Source organism: Arachis hypogaea, chromosome 16 (assembly GCF_003086295.3).
Source record: "Arachis hypogaea cultivar Tifrunner chromosome 16, arahy.Tifrunner.gnm2.J5K5, whole genome shotgun sequence".
NCBI classification, from domain to species: Eukaryota; Viridiplantae; Streptophyta; class Magnoliopsida; order Fabales; family Fabaceae; genus Arachis; species Arachis hypogaea.
This window is the reverse complement of record NC_092051.1, coordinates 25,127,663-25,145,217: the sequence shown is the minus strand read 5'-3', so window position 1 is coordinate 25,145,217 and position 17,555 is coordinate 25,127,663. Positions and strand designations below refer to the sequence as shown.

At 35.8% G+C, this 17,555-nt stretch overlaps 3 protein-coding genes across 3 annotated transcripts; 2 read left to right on the top strand and 1 right to left on the bottom strand.

Annotated features, from left to right (window-relative positions):
- The first annotated feature begins 570 nt into the window (after positions 1-570).
- On the top strand, positions 571-2,111 carry LOC112758591 (uncharacterized protein C594.04c). The gene is made up of 2 exons (XM_025807299.3): positions 571-895; positions 969-2,111. The coding sequence occupies exons 1-2, from the start codon at positions 674-676 to the stop codon at positions 1,695-1,697; spliced, it is 951 nt and encodes a 316-aa protein (XP_025663084.1). The 5' UTR covers positions 571-673; the 3' UTR covers positions 1,698-2,111.
- Positions 2,112-9,655: 7,544 nt separating this feature from the next.
- On the top strand, positions 9,656-12,561 carry LOC112758590 (probable inactive purple acid phosphatase 29). Its single transcript, XM_025807298.3, has 3 exons — positions 9,656-10,984; positions 11,073-11,523; positions 12,265-12,561. Exons 1-3 carry the CDS (start codon positions 10,319-10,321, stop codon positions 12,297-12,299), a joined length of 1,152 nt encoding a protein of 383 aa, XP_025663083.1. The 5' UTR covers positions 9,656-10,318; the 3' UTR covers positions 12,300-12,561.
- Positions 12,562-13,089: 528 nt separating this feature from the next.
- Positions 13,090-15,693, bottom strand: LOC112758592 (chlorophyll a-b binding protein, chloroplastic). Its single transcript, XM_025807300.2, has 2 exons — positions 13,451-15,693; positions 13,090-13,359 (listed from the first exon to the last, which is right to left on the bottom strand). Exons 1-2 carry the CDS (start codon positions 14,333-14,335, stop codon positions 13,342-13,344), a joined length of 903 nt encoding a protein of 300 aa, XP_025663085.2. The 5' UTR covers positions 14,336-15,693; the 3' UTR covers positions 13,090-13,341.
- Between the last annotated feature and the right edge of the window lie 1,862 nt (positions 15,694-17,555).

Genomic DNA, 17,555 nt, shown 5'->3' with positions numbered 1-17,555 from the left:
ATGAGATGGGTCAAATTCTGCGGTAAAGCCTCATAACCAAAGAATTACGGCTCTGTCCTTTTCTTTTCCGTCCAATGAAAAAGAATAAGCAAAATCTCCAAATTAAAACTAAAAAACGTAAAATAATAAAAACAAAAAGAAGCTAAGTAAAGTTCAAAAAGCAACTGAAGCAGTATAATTGATTGTCTTGTATCCAAGTCCTTGAATAAAAAGACGTAAAGGAGTAGATAGGAAAATTTCAAGGATCAGCGGAATCTAGAAAGAGACATAAGTAGGCATGCACTTAACCGTGAGTGCAATAGGCAAGAAAGTGACAAGAATGACGAAGGTTTTTGAATGGAAGTGGGTAGTTGTTGGTTAAAATAATGGAATTGGACGGGAACGCATGCACAAGTGTGGCGGCCCCTCTCCCGTCCCAGATGAAGAAGGGTGAAAGTGTGACATATTTTGCGTAGATTGCGCAGCTTAATCTTCATAATTAGGGGGTGGGGCCATGCCATGAGAGTGGATTCCTAATCATATCAATTAATGATTAGGGACACCACCATAGCCGGCATTGCTAACTTTAGTTTGTGTATGCATGCTACGATAAGCCACTAGCTGCTTCATTCTGCTTTACTTGAGCAGCTATATATAAAAGAAGTAAAGAACTAAGTACTTCATTGTAAACACAATGGGTAATGTGAAGAATATCATCATAGCGTTCTTGGCACCCCTTCCATCCATCCTCTTCTACCTCTCATTCCTCAACCACTATCACTACTCACCGACTTCACACCATCCATCTCTCTGGAAATGGTGCTATGACCACCCTCTCCTGTTAGCAAATGTGCTCTTCTTTTTCAACATCAACGTCCTCTTCTGGCTCGTTGCTCTCCTCCAGTCCAGCCACTGGGTAGGCCACACTGCTCAGCTCTCTGTTTTTACTTTACTCTCATCTTTAAGTGAAACTAGTCTTTTTGGTGCAGATGATTGACCCGTATTGGACAGTGATACCGGTGATTCTTGTTCATTACTACGCATCTCACCCTGTGGCTCAATATGATTGGTGGAGGTCGAGGATCCTGATCGTGTTGACATGGGTGTGGAGTATGAGGCTCCTTCACAACTACTTGAGGCGAGAGAATTGGCAATGGGGTCAGAGGCAGGATTGGCGCTTCACTGAAATGGCCCGCCAATACGGAACCCATTGGTGGTGGGCTTCCTTCTTCGCCATCTACCTTCCTCACCAGATCTTTCTCATTGCATTATCCCTCCCCATGTATGTTGTCCACTCCTCCGTGGATCAGCCTCTCACCATGTGGGACATGGTAGCGCTTCTTCTCTGTGTATCCGGCATTGCCATCGCCTTCCTTGCAGACACACAGCTCCACAACTTTGTGAAGCTAAGAGAAGGTGGCGAAGCAGTGGTTCCTGTCCTTGAGACTGGGCTGTGGTATTATTCACGCCATCCGAATTACTTCGGGGAGCAGGTGTGGTGGTGGGGGGTATTTGTGTTTGCGTGGAGCATGGGACATGGATGGACCTTTGTAGGAGCATTCAGCAATAGCATGTGCTTGGCTTATGTCACAAAGCTTGTGGAGGATCGAATGCTGAAGCAAGGTTACAGAACAGAGGCTTATACCCTTTATCAGCGCACAACTTCGGTTTGGGTCCCTTGGTTCAAGTCCCACCACCTTAAAACTAAGAATGCTTGACCTTTGCTTATTTCATCTTCATCCCATCCTAACCACAGATTAAGTGGCTGGCTGGGGTGTTGGATTCCAATTTGCTATAAATTTTAATTACTTTTCTGTTTCCATGTCAACTCAACTGGACCATATGATACCTTTTGAGCCTCTAAGGGTGTGTTTGGAAAACTCGTTGGAAGAGAAGAAGCACGTTTAGACTTCTTGAAAGCTTCAACTTTTGGTTTGGCAAATCTTTTTTTCATGAACGCAGAAGTGATTTTGCTACCAAAACCAACGTTTACAAGAAGCAACTATTTTTAGCTTCTGCGTTTTCTTAACGAGCTTTTAGCCATGGATACTATCTATTTATTTATCTTTTACCAACTTTATCCTTCATGTATGTTATTATATTATTTATAAAATTCTTGTTATTTCTATTTATATGAGTTCTATTTTTTTATTATTTATTATTTTTATTTTTTTCAACTGGTTGTTCGATATTATACACTTTTATAATTATGATTTTTGTGTATTATGTTTGTTATTATCTTTTTATAATATGATTTATTGATTCTATTAGGTAAAATAAATTAAACAAAAAATTAACTATAAATAATAATAATAATAAAAAATTATAACATACTAAAAAAAGAGCACTAAAAATACTAAAAATATACTATATAAAAAGATCATAAAAAATTTTTAGATTTGTTTCAATTACTATAAAATAAATATTTAATTTTTTATTATTTTTAGTACTTTCTTTTATAATTGTAATTCTCATATACTATGTTTTAGTGTAATTTTTTATAACATAGATTATGATTCTATTAAAAAAATAAATTAACTAACAAATTAATCATAGATAATAATAAAATCATAAACGTTGGATTCCAAATTAATATTAAGAATAAGATTATTGAGAGTACTAGAATAAGAGTACGATGTAAAAAAATACTAAAGTAACATTCTTAGTTAATACTTAAAAAAAATGTAACATATTTGATTAAATAATCTTTTATATATATATCTAAAATTTATATTGTTTTATTTTTATTTAAAAATATATTTTATCTATTTTTATATGTTCTTTTTATTTTAATAAATAAATATTAATTTTATTATAAAATTAATTAATAAGATCTATTTAAATATCTAAATTAGAATGATAGGATAATATAAAAAAATTATTTAAGTTGAGGTCTATTTTAGTAATTTTTTATCTAAAAGTGATTTTGAATGGTATAAGCCAAACAACATTTATTTTACTATAATCAATTTTGATACAAAAATTACCAAACATAAATCACTTTAACACAAACTTACTTTTTATCAAAATCAAGTTTGCAAAATCAATTTTATACAAATTCTCGTTTACAAACTGTAATCCAAACACACACTAAGTCTCTAACACAAGATAATTAACGACAAAAAAAGTGTTGAATTTACACCCGTGATCACGGGAATAAAATATTACAGAAACCCGCACGATCTCACTTGGTTTAGTTTATTATCCATAGCTTCAGGATCACATGTCCATAATTCAATCTCTAAGCGATGTCTTCTTTCTTTTCTTCCATAAAAAGAAAAGCTAAATTGCCTACCTAATTAGCAGTTCAATGATCGCAATTAATCCTGAAGCCTCTGTAAAATCCCATTACAATCTGCGTAATCTTCTAACAAAAAATGGAGAGTTCATCAAGCTGGCAAGCTCACTTATTTATAATATACTATATAGTCTTAGAAGTTAGAACCCTAACATTCATCTTCATTCAAAAGCAGTTATTGACGCCGGGACGTCGCTTGGGTCACCAATCTTGGCGAGGTTAACAACCCCACTATGGGGACATAGTTTAGATTCATCAATCTTGACGAGGTTAGCAATCCCACTATGGTGAAAATAGCCATAAACCCACTTTGGTTGGCCAAACCAAGGATGTACCTCTTACTTTCAAAGAGCCTAGAGGAAAATAAGCACACAGCTTATTTTATATTCAAATAAACTTCAACTCTCGTCTTCTATTACCCTTGCAGTATTCAAGTTTCGACAAACTACTAAAGTTTCTCCACAATCGGGTGGAACTTCTTCAATAGCATAGTCAACCTCACCTTTCTCCTCTTGCTCCTAAATTGGTTCTTCATTAACCTCTTCCTCGACAAGAGTGATAACCCTTTGGTTTGGACAATCAGCAGTAATATGCCCAAAACCTTGACATTTGAAGCATTTTCTACCTGATGATCCACGCTCCTTGTTTCCTTTAAAAAATCCTGCCTTCACTTCTTGTTGAACATCAAGGATGACTTTTTTGTTCTTCGACGATTGAGTGTTATTCCTTTGTGTTCTTTGCTTTTCAATCTTTAATGACAGCCTAATGACATCATCCAAGGTCCAATATAGTTGCAGCTGAACGACATCAGAAATTTTTGTGTTCACTCCTCCAAGATAACGAGCAATTGTTTGTTCTTCAAGTTCTTGAATGTCACACTTTATAAGCAGCTCTTCGAAGTCCATTGTATATTCTAAACTGACGCCGGGACGTCCGATTGGGCCACCAATCTTGGCGAGGTTAACAACCCCACTATGGTGAAAATAGCCATAAACCCACCTTGGTCGGCCAAGCCAAGGATGCACCTCTTATTCTCAAAGAGCCTAGAGGAAAATAAGCACACAGCTTATTTCATATTAAAAAATCTACTTCAACTTCTATTTCATAAATAAAAGGTACATGAATTATTTATACTAGTGGAAGAAAGAAAAGCCTTCATAACTTGGACGATGTGGGACTAATTCATGACACAAAATTCACTATCCTAAACAATATGGGACTTGTATTCCCTTATTACAATTAACTAATATAATTAACCTACTAACTCTACTTGCTCCTGCGTCATTCTCCCTGGGTTGAAAGAACTCTTGCGTGAAAAGACTTGTGATAGCAGATGATCTCCTTGATGAATCCACACCAAAGACCCACACTCACAAATCAGATACAATTTTACAAGATCCGTGGCAGCAGACGATCGCATTGATGAATCCACACCAAAAAGATTCCATTGGCGAATCCACGCCAAAAACCTGCGCCACAAATAAAAAAAAATTCTACTAAAGCAAGGTGAAGACCACGAGGACTGACCTTGCTCTGATACCAAAATGACACCGGGACGTCGCTTGGGTCACCAATCTTGGCGAGGTTAACAACCCCACTATGGGGACATAGTTTGGATTCACCAATCTTGGCGAGGTTAGCAACCCCACTATGGTAAAAATAGCCATAAACACACCTTGGTTGGCCAAACCAATGATGTACCTCTTACTCTCAAAGAGCCTAGAGGAAAATAAGCACACAGCTTATTTTATATTCAAATAAACTTCAACTTTCGTCTTCTATTACCCTTGCAGTATTCAAGTTTCAACAAACTACTAAAGTTTCTCCACAATCGGGTGGAACTTCTTCAATAGCATAGTCAACCTCACCTTTCTCCTCTTGCTCCTGAATTGGTTCTTCATTAACCTCTTTCTCGACAAGAGTGATAACCCTTTGGTTTGGACAATCAGTAGCAATATGCCCAAAACCTTCACATTTGAAGCATTTCCTACCTGATGATCCACGTTCCTTGTTGCCTTTAAAAAATCCTGTCTTCACTTCTTGTTGAACATCAAGGATGACTTCTTTGTTCTTCGACGACTGAGTGTTATTCCTTTGTGTTCTTTGCTTTTCAATCTTTAATGACAGCCTAATGACATCATCCAAGGTCCAATATGGTTGCAGCTAAACGACATCAGAAATTTCTGTGTTCAGTCCTCCAAGATAACGAGCAATTGTTTGTTCTTCAGGCTCTTGAATGTCACACTTCATAAGCAGCTCTTCGAAGTCCATTGTATATTCTAAACTGACGCCAGGACGTCCGCTTGGGCCACCAATCTTGGCGAGGTTAACAACCCCACTATGGGACATAGTTTAGATTCACCAATCTTGGCGAGGTTAGCAACCCCACTATGGTGAAAATAGCCATAAACCCACCTTGGTCGGCCAAGCCAAGGATGCACCTCTTACTCTCAAAGAGCCTAGAGGAAAATAAGCACACAACTTATTTCATATTCAAAAATCTACTTCAACTTCTATTTCATAAATCAAAGGTACATGAATTATTTATACTAGTGGAAGAAAGAAAAGCCTTCATAACTTGGACGATGTGGGACTAATTCATAACACAAAATTCACTATCCTAAACAATATGGGACTTGTATTCCCTTATTACAATTAACTAATATAATTAACCTACTAACTCTACTTGCTCCTGCGTCATTCTCCCTGGGTTGAAAGAACTCTTGCGTGAAAAGACTTGTGATAGCAGATGATCTCCTTGATAAATCCACACCAAAAGATCTCCTTGATGAATCCACACCAAAGACCCACACTCACAAATCAGATAAAATTTTACAAGATCCGTGGCAGCAGACGATCGCGTTGATGAATCGACACCAAAAAGATTCCATTGGCGAATCCACGCCAAAAACCTGCACCACAAAGAAAAAAAATTCTACTAAAGCAAGGTGAAGGCCACGAGGACCGACCTTGCTCTGATACCAAACTGATGCCGGGACGTTGCTTGGGTCACCAATCTTGGCGAGGTTAACAACCCCACTATGGGGACATAGTTTAGATTCACTAATCTTGGCGAGGTTAGCAACCCCACTATGGTGAAAATAGCCATAAACCCACCTTGGTTGGCCAAACCAAGGATGTACCTCTTACTCTCAAAGAGTCTAGAGGAAAATAAGCACACAGCTTATTTTATATTCAAATAAACTTCAACTCTCGTCTTTTATTACCCTTGCAGTATTCAAGTTTCGACAAACTACTAAAATTTCTCCACAATCGGGTGGAACTTCTTCAATAGCATAGTCAACCTCACCTTTCTCCTCTTGCTCCTAAATTGGTTCTTCATTAACCTCTTCCTCAACAAGAGTGATAACCCTTTGGTTTGGACAATCAGCAGCAATATGCCCAAAACCTTAACATTTGAAGCATTTCCTACCTGATGATCCACGCTCCTTGTTGCCTTTAAAAAATCCTGTCTTCACTTCTTGTTGAACATCAAGGATGACTTCTTTGTTCTTCGACGACTGAGTGTTATTCCTTTGTGTTCTTTGCTTTTCAATCTTTAATGACAGCCTAATGACATCATCCAAGGTCCAATATGGTTGCAGCTGAACGAGATCAGAAATTTCTGTGTTCAGTCCTCCAAGATAACGAGTAATTGTTTGTTCTTCAGGCTCTTGAATGTCACACTTCATAAGCAGCTCTTCGAAGTCCATTGTATTTTCTTCCACAGATAACGACTTTTGCCTCATATTATGAAATTTGATGAAGGTGTCTTGCCTGTAATGTTCAGGAAGGAACTTGCGCTTGAGCTCACGGCGCATTTTATCCCATGTCTTGATCTTTCTTCTTCCTTCTCTTTCTCGCTGACGCTTGAGATTTTCCCACCAAACTGACACATGCTTCTTCAACTTGATTGCTACAAGCTTCACGCGTTTGTCATCTGGAATGTCTTTTAACTCAAATACTCTTTCCACTGTGCAAAGCCAGTCGATGAAATTATCTGGTTAGAGTCTCCCTTCAAACTCAGGAACATCAATTTTGATTCCTAAGTCTTTAACTTTGTGAGTCATGTTGTGTCGTGCTCTTTGTGTGGAAAAATCTTCAGATGAAGAAGAATAATAAAATGGATTTGTATTATCTTCTTCACTAGAAGAACTGTCATCACTCTTCCTACCATGATTATTTTGAGCAGCTTCATGTTTTGCAAGTTGCTCTTGCAACTCCTTAACTTGACGGCGTAACTCCTCCATTTCAATCTCTTGAGTAGTTCTACGCTTTGGAGCCATCTTTTACTACTATGCAATGAGGTTGATGCTTGGTATCGATGTTATGATGATGCACAATGATGATGGGAATGCACCAATGATTATGGGAATGAATGATAATCACCAACAGAAAAGACACCAAAAGAAGAGAAAAGAACAATATTACCCGAAACTTCGCAGTAAACAATCCGTACTGACGGCGGCTCGTACCAACAGCAAGAGAACCGCATTAAAGACCGTACCCACGAACCAAATAAAATTTTACTGGAGCAAGTCGAGGACCAACCTTGCACTGATACCAAACTGACGTCGGGACGTCCGCTTGGGCCACCAATCTTGGCGAGATTTACAACCCCACTATGGTGAAAATAGCCATAAACCCACCTTGGTCGGCCAAGCCAAGGATGCACCTCTTACTCTCAAAGAGCCTAGAGGAAAATAAGCACACAGCTTATTTCATATTCAAAAATCTACTTCAACTTCTATTTCATAAATAAAAGGTACATGAATTATTTATACTAGTAGAAGAAGGAAAAGCCTTTATAACTTGGACGATGTGGGACTAATTTATAACACAAAATTCACTATCTTAAACAATATGAGACTTGTATTCCATTATTACAATTAACTAATATAATTAACCTCAGTTATTACTAAAGAGTATGGTAATTAATTTCATTTAACAAGCCATTAAAAAAGAAAACATACTTTTACTAGAAAAATATTTAATTTATTTTCATAGAAGGATATCACTTAAAAATATTATAAAAATGTATAATTTATATATAAAAAAATAGGGCAATTTACCCAAATAAATAAAGTAGATGAAATCTTTACTCAAATATACAAAATATAAACATGTTACATGCATGTGCAATTTTCTATTTCTATGTAATCCGTGGGAAGCAACCACGGTTTCTAATTTCTACATAAACCGTGGCTGCCTAAGACGGATTATGATTGTTTTGTGTTGTGTGTAAGCCGTGGCAAGTAGCCACGGATTACGAAGAGAAGAAGGAAGCCATAAACGGTGGCAGGCTCCCACGGTTTATGAAGATGACTAGATGGTGATAAAACGTTGTGGGAGGGAGAGGGAGAGGGACTGATATACTGATCAGTAGTCAGTACTATCCATTAGAAGAGTTTCAGAATTTGATTGGAAAAAAAGAAAAAAAATTAATTTTTTTTATATCTTATTCGATAAAAACGTATCTAATATTTCTTATTTTTTTATTAATGGTTTTAAAATGATTAAAATGAATAATTAAACTAAGTTTTTTAGATCTTATTCAATAAAAATATATCTAACATATTAGTTCAAAATATGATCTCTTGTAGGGTTTTAGATGTGTGGGTTAATAATTAAAACCCTTAAGATTTATTTTTTGGATTTTAAAATTAAAATTTTTAATTTTACTGAATATAATTTTTGGATGTATATTTAAATGATAATCTTTTAATAATTAAAAAATGCTAGAACTAAAACAGAAATTTTAAATTTTAAATTTCAGTTTTATTTAGTTTGTATTTTGAATATGTATTTAATTTTAAAAAGACACTAAATCTATTTAAATGTGTTTATTTCAATTTTTTTTAAATTATTATAATAAAAAACTAAATAAAGGATCACATTTAAAGGATTCCTTAGTCTTCAAAAGTCTCTTTTATCTTAATATTTTACGAATTAAAATGCTTCTGAAAAATCACTAGAGAAGAAAACATATGATTTTAAACTTCTGTAAATATGAAGTTGATATACAATATATTTCATATTTAAGTAATAAAGTTTTAAATCAAGAATCCTTTAAAGATTCATTATTTAGTTACTATTTTTATTTTATACACGAGTTTATATTAAGCAGAATACTCATCCCAATCCAAAATCAAATCATGTCCCCATTGACAATAAATACGCCATTGGTATTTAAACTTTATAAAAAAAAATTCCATTCCTCAAGGCTTCTATTCTATGTATGTAAAGAAAGTGTAGTTCAACTCATGCATATAGCATGCTAATGGTGCTAACTGCTAATGCAAATAAACTTCAATCAGAATTATGTTCTTTCACACTATATTAAGCAAACAAAATTTAATAGGAGCCCACTCACTCATCATATGATTGAGATTCTGTCTTTTTTTTTTTTCTTTTTTTTCACCCAAATTCTAAAACTCTTCTAATGGATAGTACTGACTACTGATCAGTATATGAGTCTCCTCTCCCTCTCCCTCCCACAACGTTTTATCACCATCTAGCCATCTTCATAAACCGTGGAAACCTGCTAAGATTTATGGCTTCCTTCTTCCCTTCGTAATCCGTGGCTACTTGCCACGGTTTATACACAACACAAAACAATCATAATCCATCTTAGGCAGCCACGCACATGCACGTAACATGTTTCTGTTTTGTGTATTTGAGTAAAGATTTCATCTACTTTATTTATTTGGGTAAATTACCCAAAAAAATATGACACATATATTTTTTTCTACAAATATAATATATAGATGAATAGATAAGATGAACGTGGACAAAGGGTGAAGTAGTGGTCAATGAATGTGATGTGAGCTCAATCATGTAGCCTTAGGAATATCCTTTGCCAATCAGCAAATTTTTTCTTTATTTGTTATTTGTTTTTGGGTGACGGTTCACATTGTGTGGATCCATATCCACGGAGGCAACAGTGGAGTCAACATGAGTTTGATGGAAATCAGCAACCCGTGAACCGACTCAACTCAAGTATAGTTTAGTAGCAGCACCCAAATCACCGTTGAATCAGCGATGAATTACACTGCTGCTGCGTTGGCCATACTGTGTTGGCTTTGCATCTGCACACCGAAGGAGGCAGAGGGAGCTGACAAGAAGCTTCGGTTTGGGAAAAATGGAGAGTTCAAGATTTTACAGGTTGCAGATATGCACTTCGCCGACGGCAAGAAAACCCGCTGCCTCGACGTCTTGCCTTCTCAATATCGTTCCTGCACTGACCTCAACACCACTTCCTTCATTCAAAGGATGATTCTGGCTGAGAAACCCGACCTTATTGTCTTCACTGGGGATAATATCTTTGGATTTGATTCCTCCGATTCGGCTAAATCAATGGATGCCGCATTTGCTCCTGCAATTGCTTCCAACATTCCCTGGGTCGCTATTCTCGGCAACCACGATCAGGAAGGATCCCTTTCCAGGGAGGGAGTCATGAAATACATTGTTTCCATGAAAAACACTTTATCTCAAGTCAATCCTCCGCAAGTACACCTTATTGACGGTTTCGGCAACTATAACCTACAAGTTGGAGGCGTTCAAGGCTCTGCTTTTGGAAATAAGTCGGTGCTCAATTTGTACTTTCTTGATAGTGGAGATTACTCAAAGGTTCCTTTCATTCCTGGCTATGGTTGGATCAAACCCTCGCAGCAGCTTTGGTTCCAAAGAACATCTGAAAAGCTTCAGGTACATTGAAAATTAAAGATCCAGTGAACAGTTTCATCTGTTTCTCGTTTCAATAACGGTTTTTATTTACTCTTTGCTTGCTCTGCAGAAAGAATACAAGAAGGCACCACTGCCTCAGAAACAGTCTGCTCCTGGTCTTGCATACTTTCACATCCCATTGCCTGAATATGGTAGCTTTGACTCATCAAACTTTACAGGTGTGAAGCAAGAACCGATTAGCTCTGCTTCTGTCAATTCTGGCTTCTTCACAACACTGGTTGAAGCAGGAGACGTGAAGGCTGTTTTCACTGGCCACGATCACGTGAATGACTTCTGTGGCCAGTTAACTGGTATACACCTTTGTTATGCCGGGGGATTCGGATATCATGCTTACGGGAAAGCTGGTTGGTCAAGGAGAGCAAGAGTAGTGGTTGCTAACTTGGAGAAAACAGAGAATGGTGCTTGGCAAGATGTCAAGTCTATTAAAACATGGAAACGCCTCGATGATCGACATCTTACAAAAATTGATGGTCAGGTCTTATGGAGCAACAGTTTTTCTGGTGAGATTAACAATTCTCTTACTCTATTCCGTGTTCTTAAACTTGTGCTATACTCTTAAAAGGTTGGAACCTGTCGGCACAGACTCAGGATATGAAGAAAATGTGCTCTGTAATTGTTTCTCTGCATATCTGAGTTTAGAAAAATTATACAATAGGAAAAAAGATGACAATTTGTTTGACGGGATTTGAAAGCTATAAGCTGAACTTGGTTACTGAGTCTAGGATATAAATAATGTGCAGATTAACTCGATTTCTTTTATTACAATTATGTCCATTATATGATGGTTTCTGCTTCTTTACTTACTTATGCTGTTTAAAGCAATAATAAGCACGAGTTATTTCAAATTTCCGTTACTCGTTAGTCTAGGCATTGTTGCTAATTAGAAGATGGATATGTATAACAAGTATAGTTGAAATCAAAATTGATGAGTTTCTCATGAACATTACTACGTTGAACATTAATTAGCATTCTTTTTTCACCCTACTTTTTCTCGATGAACATACACGGAACCTAAAAGTATATAGTATGAGCTTGTTTATCATATTCTCTGAGTTGCATGAACAAATGATAATTTCTTTTCCCAATTATGTTTGAAACAAGAAGCGTTTATTATTCCATGATAGTGCTATTGAAGAAATTGTTATTTGCAACTTCTTAAGATTATAGCTTCTTGATAAATTTTTCTGTTTTTATTCTGTCTCCTTTGATTCAATTGTTTATTCTGGTTTCTGTTGTAACAGGGAACCGCAGGAAGAAGCATGATGGTGGCTCTTAAAAACCTCTACTTTGGAGGGCCTCACGGGCAACTATTATACGTATATTTTCATCAGTGTAACCTCTGTTATTCATATTTATGTGATCAAGTCCTATAATTAGATGTAGCAATACAGGATCACTTGGAAAAGAATAAACGAAAGAAAGTTCATGATCTTGCTGCAACCGTGTATGCTATGCAATTGCAACTATGTAACCACATGTAGAACACTATTGTTTAAAATTGCTTTTGCAGATGGAATCATCAATCATCATGAAGAGAAGTTTTGTTTGTTTTTACAAGTTTTTGATGGAGTGATCTAATAGGAAGCGAATGTAGATTTCTAAGTGCATGGTCATTTATGCTATCTCATATTCACAGCTCAAAATTCATCAAGCTTGATTGGCAAGCTAGGCACACAGCAGAAGAGGAGCATCATTTTATACCAATGCTTGGTGAAATTAAACTATGGCTTAGCTTCACATAAATCAATTATATAATTTGTAGCAGGGATAGTAAGTAGTGTTAGTTGTATTATTTGTGTATAGCGATGGTAGTGGTACAAGGATATTATTAAGCAAGTCAACGATTACTTCAAGTGACAATGAATGTTGGTTCACTTTACTGAGTCTTGATAAGAGCATCTATAGGCCTTTGATTAACCCAAAAACACGTTGGATAGGTAAATTTGTGTTCTTTCATTAGACTTTTTGTAGTGGAGTCTGCTTTTCGTTATTTCAGAGCATCGGCAAAATGTCAAGTAAAGATTCAGCAGGTTAACAAGGACGCGAGATCCCCACCTCTATGCTAGTTACCTGAACTTACATTCATGGCATCTATAGATTTATTAGATAGGTGTTTGTACATCGAATTATCATGCATTCTGTGCATGATATAGAAGTAGTAACCATGTTACAATTTCTTTCAACTCACATGCATAGATGACAGACCCTCCTTCCTAATCACTTGGGTTAAACAAATGCAGCAATGTTTCCCCCAGGATTGCAATCTCATCCGATCCATAGTTGTTCTTACTTCTACTTCTTACTTGCCAGTGTTGTCATCACTTGGGGGTGAAAGCCTGTAGTTGATGAGAGATGATACAATCAGCTTAGAAAAAGAAAGATTAAAATGGTGAGCATATATGTAGTAGGTGGGTTGTGAGGACTTACAGCAAAAATGGTAGCATGGCCGGGATCAGCAAGGTGGGCAAAGAGGTTGTCAATGGGACCAGTGCCGGTGTAGATGTGCTGGAACCAAGCACCCATGACAGCCAACATGGCGAGCCTGCCATTCTTGATCTCCTTAGTTCTCAATTCCTTGATCTTTTCAGGAGAGCCAGTGCCCCATCCGAGAGGGTCAAACCAGAGGCCACCGGGGTAACCAACATCGGTGCCAGTGAGCTTGTTGTTTGGGAAAATGGGGTCGGTATTGACACAGCCTGGCTTGATGATGTCAGCCCACCTCCTTCCCTCTGCCCATCCAATGAAGATGAGCTCAACTATGAAGAGCGTGGTTGTGTCCGTGAAGTACTCCTGTTCTCCAGCTGTGTACCACGATGGCGTGTTGAGCACGCCAATCTTTGTTAGGAATTCAGGAATGAAGATGCCCGCAGCACCCAGCATTGCCCACCTGCAGTGCACCAGCTCTGCCTGCACATTCCATCTCAGGCTCTCAGGATCAGACCCCAGACCAAGTGGATCAAACCCAAAGTCTCCAGGAAGGGTGCCATCAAGCCATGGAGGAGGCGTGCTTCCCGGGAACCACAGGGGTCTCTCAGGGTCAGCCGCTGCTGCACATACTCTTGTGCTCGATACTCCTCTAACGCCTGCTGCCTGCTTAGCCGCCCTCTTCAACTTCCTCCCACTTAGGAATGAAGCTTTTGTGTTTGGACTAGAGATGCCAACAGCTGCAATGGCAGAGGAAGCATAAGCGGAAGCCATGATTGGAGTGTGTATGCAATGTGGAATCTGGAGGGAGCCTCTTATCTCAAAAGATAGGAGGGCCAATCTGTGAGATAGCGAGTTGCCATGTGGCAGTAAGAATCTCATTCTCATGGGATAGGTATACGTGGAAATCTGGTGCTTCTCGTTCACACGCTCCAAACTCCCAAATGCTTTTGGCTTGCATTAAAAAAATCTCTCAGCCCCTCACCAACACCACAAAACCTGGATTCTCGTTAGTTGTTTTCCTTTCCCTACTGGCCTACTCCACACCAATCACCGATTATGTGGGACCTTAATATAAAATTTAAGGTAAAGTATTCGTAAATTTTTTTAAAATATTCGTAAATTTTATTATATTTTAATTTTATTCTAAAATTTTTTTATTTATATCAAATATATTTTTGTCGATTAAATTTTAAAAAATTTAGAATTAATTTAGCAATAAGTTTATGAAAACAGTCTTTTACATAAATAAATAGACACAATTCTCATATATTATAACTAGATTGATTTTAAAATTTTGATTTAGTTACAAAAAATATATTTGATATAAATTAAAAATTTTTGAGATAAAATTAAACAAAATAAAATGTAAAAATATTTTTTAAATTTTTGACAAATTTTAAAGATAAAAAATATTTTTTATCTTATAATTTAATTATAATTTATTACATCTCAATAAATTATTTAATAAAATCCGTTAGCTTTGGATTAAATTCTTCCAAAATATGGAAATTTATAAAATAAAAAAGTCATAATCTAATTGCCTTTAAATTAATATAGTAGAACTTACCGATAAAAGTTACAAATTAATTTTTTTTTTTGTTACTTTACAATTTTCTCAGTTTAAAGAATATTCTTTTCTTAGCTTCTAAATTCTAATTACACCCTCGGCCTCTTTCAACGCATTTAGTATTAGTATTCAGCATCAAGGGTCTATGTATTATTGAACAGTACAGTCTTTCCAATGGTTAGTATTTTGTTGCTACCGACTCTTTATGTTCAATTCACTGCAGAATGCAGATGACAGTAATATTGGCGTTTTGACATATCGATTCTGAGCAGTTTAGGACCCGCTTTTGTGAAGTAGGAAAATCTGGGAACAAATTAAAGGATAATGAATGGGAAGACTTTTATTATTCCACTTTTCTTACTGTTCTTAATGCACCTGATCGATGTGAACCTAACCTATACGTATATGACCTGAAATCGAAAAAGCTCTTCTATTCAAATCGACTAGGTATTAATTATATATTCACAGTTTAAAACAAAAACAAGATTTCAGATGTTAATTGACACTACAATTTTACGTATATGGTTATATATACATACCTGAATTTAACGTTTTGAAGATCTTTACTACACCCATGCGCCCATGCCTCGATCTCATGATTAAGCCATCTTGTCTCTGTGTTAGAATTTTTAGTTGTGGACTTCTTTTTTCTTCTTAATTCTAATCCTCGTAAAGATCTAATTAGAAAGTGAAAAGACTCAAATAAAACATCACATAAGCCACAAAAAGACACTGCCAAAACTAGGGTGCACGCGAATCGGATCGGATTGGATATAAATCTCGATCTGATTTGTATTAAAATTATCGCATTAGATTCAATATCCACAATTTTTAAGTTTGGATTTCATCCAATCTGACCCGCAATTTGCATATCAGATCGGATATCGGATATATCTGCAACACATAAAAATATTTTTAATAACTTGTTTTTATTAAAAAAATATTAATAAATTTTTTTTATTCTTTTAAATATGTTTACTCTTAAAATAATATAAAACATATTTTTTTAAGTAATAAAATTAAAATAATACAACATATATAATAATTATTAGTTAAAATAAAGTATAAAAAAAATATTTACTTATTTATTTATTTATTTTTGCGGATTTGCGGATATACGGATACCTACATATAATTCGCAATCCAATCCTATAAATGTGCGGATTAGATCTATATTTATACAATTTTCGAATCGAATTTGAATAAATACCGCAAATATGTGAATCGGATTTCAATCCCACCTATGAACACCCTAACCAAAACCGAAAAGATCATGAAAACAAAACACAAATATCATAAACATCAATATAAGCAAGTGAGTCTAGCAACATATAGAACACAATTAATACAAAAACTGGGCATCACCAAAGATGTAGTATCATAGGTCACGTCCACGTCAATCCTTACTTGCAACATGAAAGAATGCCATTCCAACTCCCAATGACAGTTTCAGTACTCTCCTTGATTATATACAAATAGTGTCTAATTCTCGTACTTAGACTTTTTGGTGGTTAAGACTTAATCGCTAAATATATATGTATATGATAAGGAAAACAACAATATTAGGTAATCAAGAAGTTACCAACCAAAAACCAGCCAAATATTTTTGGATAAATTCAAAATTTCTACGTGGATGGTGTTTATACTAGGCATTAGGATGCTTCTTCTACTAAGTATCAAAATGTTTCTTTTTCATACTAAATAGATCTTTTTTTATATATTTTATAAATTTTTTTATATACTAAGAATCGAGATGGTTGGAAGTTCCGTGATTTCCGCCCCTATTTCTCCAACGTATCATTCAGAATTTTAATTTGGGGTGACAAGCAATTTATATAAAATATTATAAATTAAAAATAAATAAAATTAATTAAATATAATTATAAATTAGTTAAATTGTTTACTTTTTGGCTCATCAGCTCTTGGTTCATATACTTTTCGTAACGAAAAAATCTACACTTGTATCTAATTCCTTTAACAACTAACGAATTCATTACCTTTATCTCTAAAAAGATCAGACAAAACGTGTGCTTTTAAAAACTAAATCTTCAAACAAATATTATTCCTCAACCACTACTCGTTAATAGATCCGTATCTCACCCTCTGGGATCCCACAAGATTGAGCTAATAATCAATGCAATAATGGCAGGTGATGGAGATGGTTAAAACCTCAGAAGATGCTTGCTCTTTCTTCGTTCTCTTCTATTGATTCTATTTGTTCTAAGAGAAATCCAAGCTATACTAATAATGTGCTAGCTAGAACCAAACAATAAAGAGGTCAGACACCTTCAATAAGAAGTCCCGGTCCCGTATATCGGTCACTTGTAATGCTATGCATATGGTTTATTATAATATAAAGTTGATTACATAGTAATCAGTATGGTAAATTTGTAATTCTATCTAATATTTGGTGTTGCATGTAATATAATTATGCATACAAGAAGTAGATAGCTATAGAGCAATTGTCCGGTGAAGAATTACCAATTCAATGCTGTAATGTAATGAGAAGCACAAGAACAATGTAATGTGTTCAACTCC

What these genes read in the sequence shown, in the direction of transcription:
- LOC112758591 (XM_025807299.3), top strand. Translation starts at nt 674, where the DNA reads ATGGGTAATGTGAAGAATATCATCATAGCGTTCTTGGCACCCCTTCCA. An exon ending in TCCTCCAGTCCAGCCACTGG is followed by an intron (nt 896 to 968) that starts GTAGGCCACACT and finishes TTTTTGGTGCAG; the next exon opens with ATGATTGACCCGTATTGGAC.
- LOC112758590 (XM_025807298.3), top strand. Translation starts at nt 10,319, where the DNA reads ATGAATTACACTGCTGCTGCGTTGGCCATACTGTGTTGGCTTTGCATC. An exon ending in GAACATCTGAAAAGCTTCAG is followed by an intron (nt 10,985 to 11,072) that starts GTACATTGAAAA and finishes CTTGCTCTGCAG; the next exon opens with AAAGAATACAAGAAGGCACC. An exon ending in ATGGAGCAACAGTTTTTCTG is followed by an intron (nt 11,524 to 12,264) that starts GTGAGATTAACA and finishes CTGTTGTAACAG; the next exon opens with GGAACCGCAGGAAGAAGCAT.
- LOC112758592 (XM_025807300.2), bottom strand. Translation starts at nt 14,335, where the DNA reads ATGAGAATGAGATTCTTACTGCCACATGGCAACTCGCTATCTCACAGA.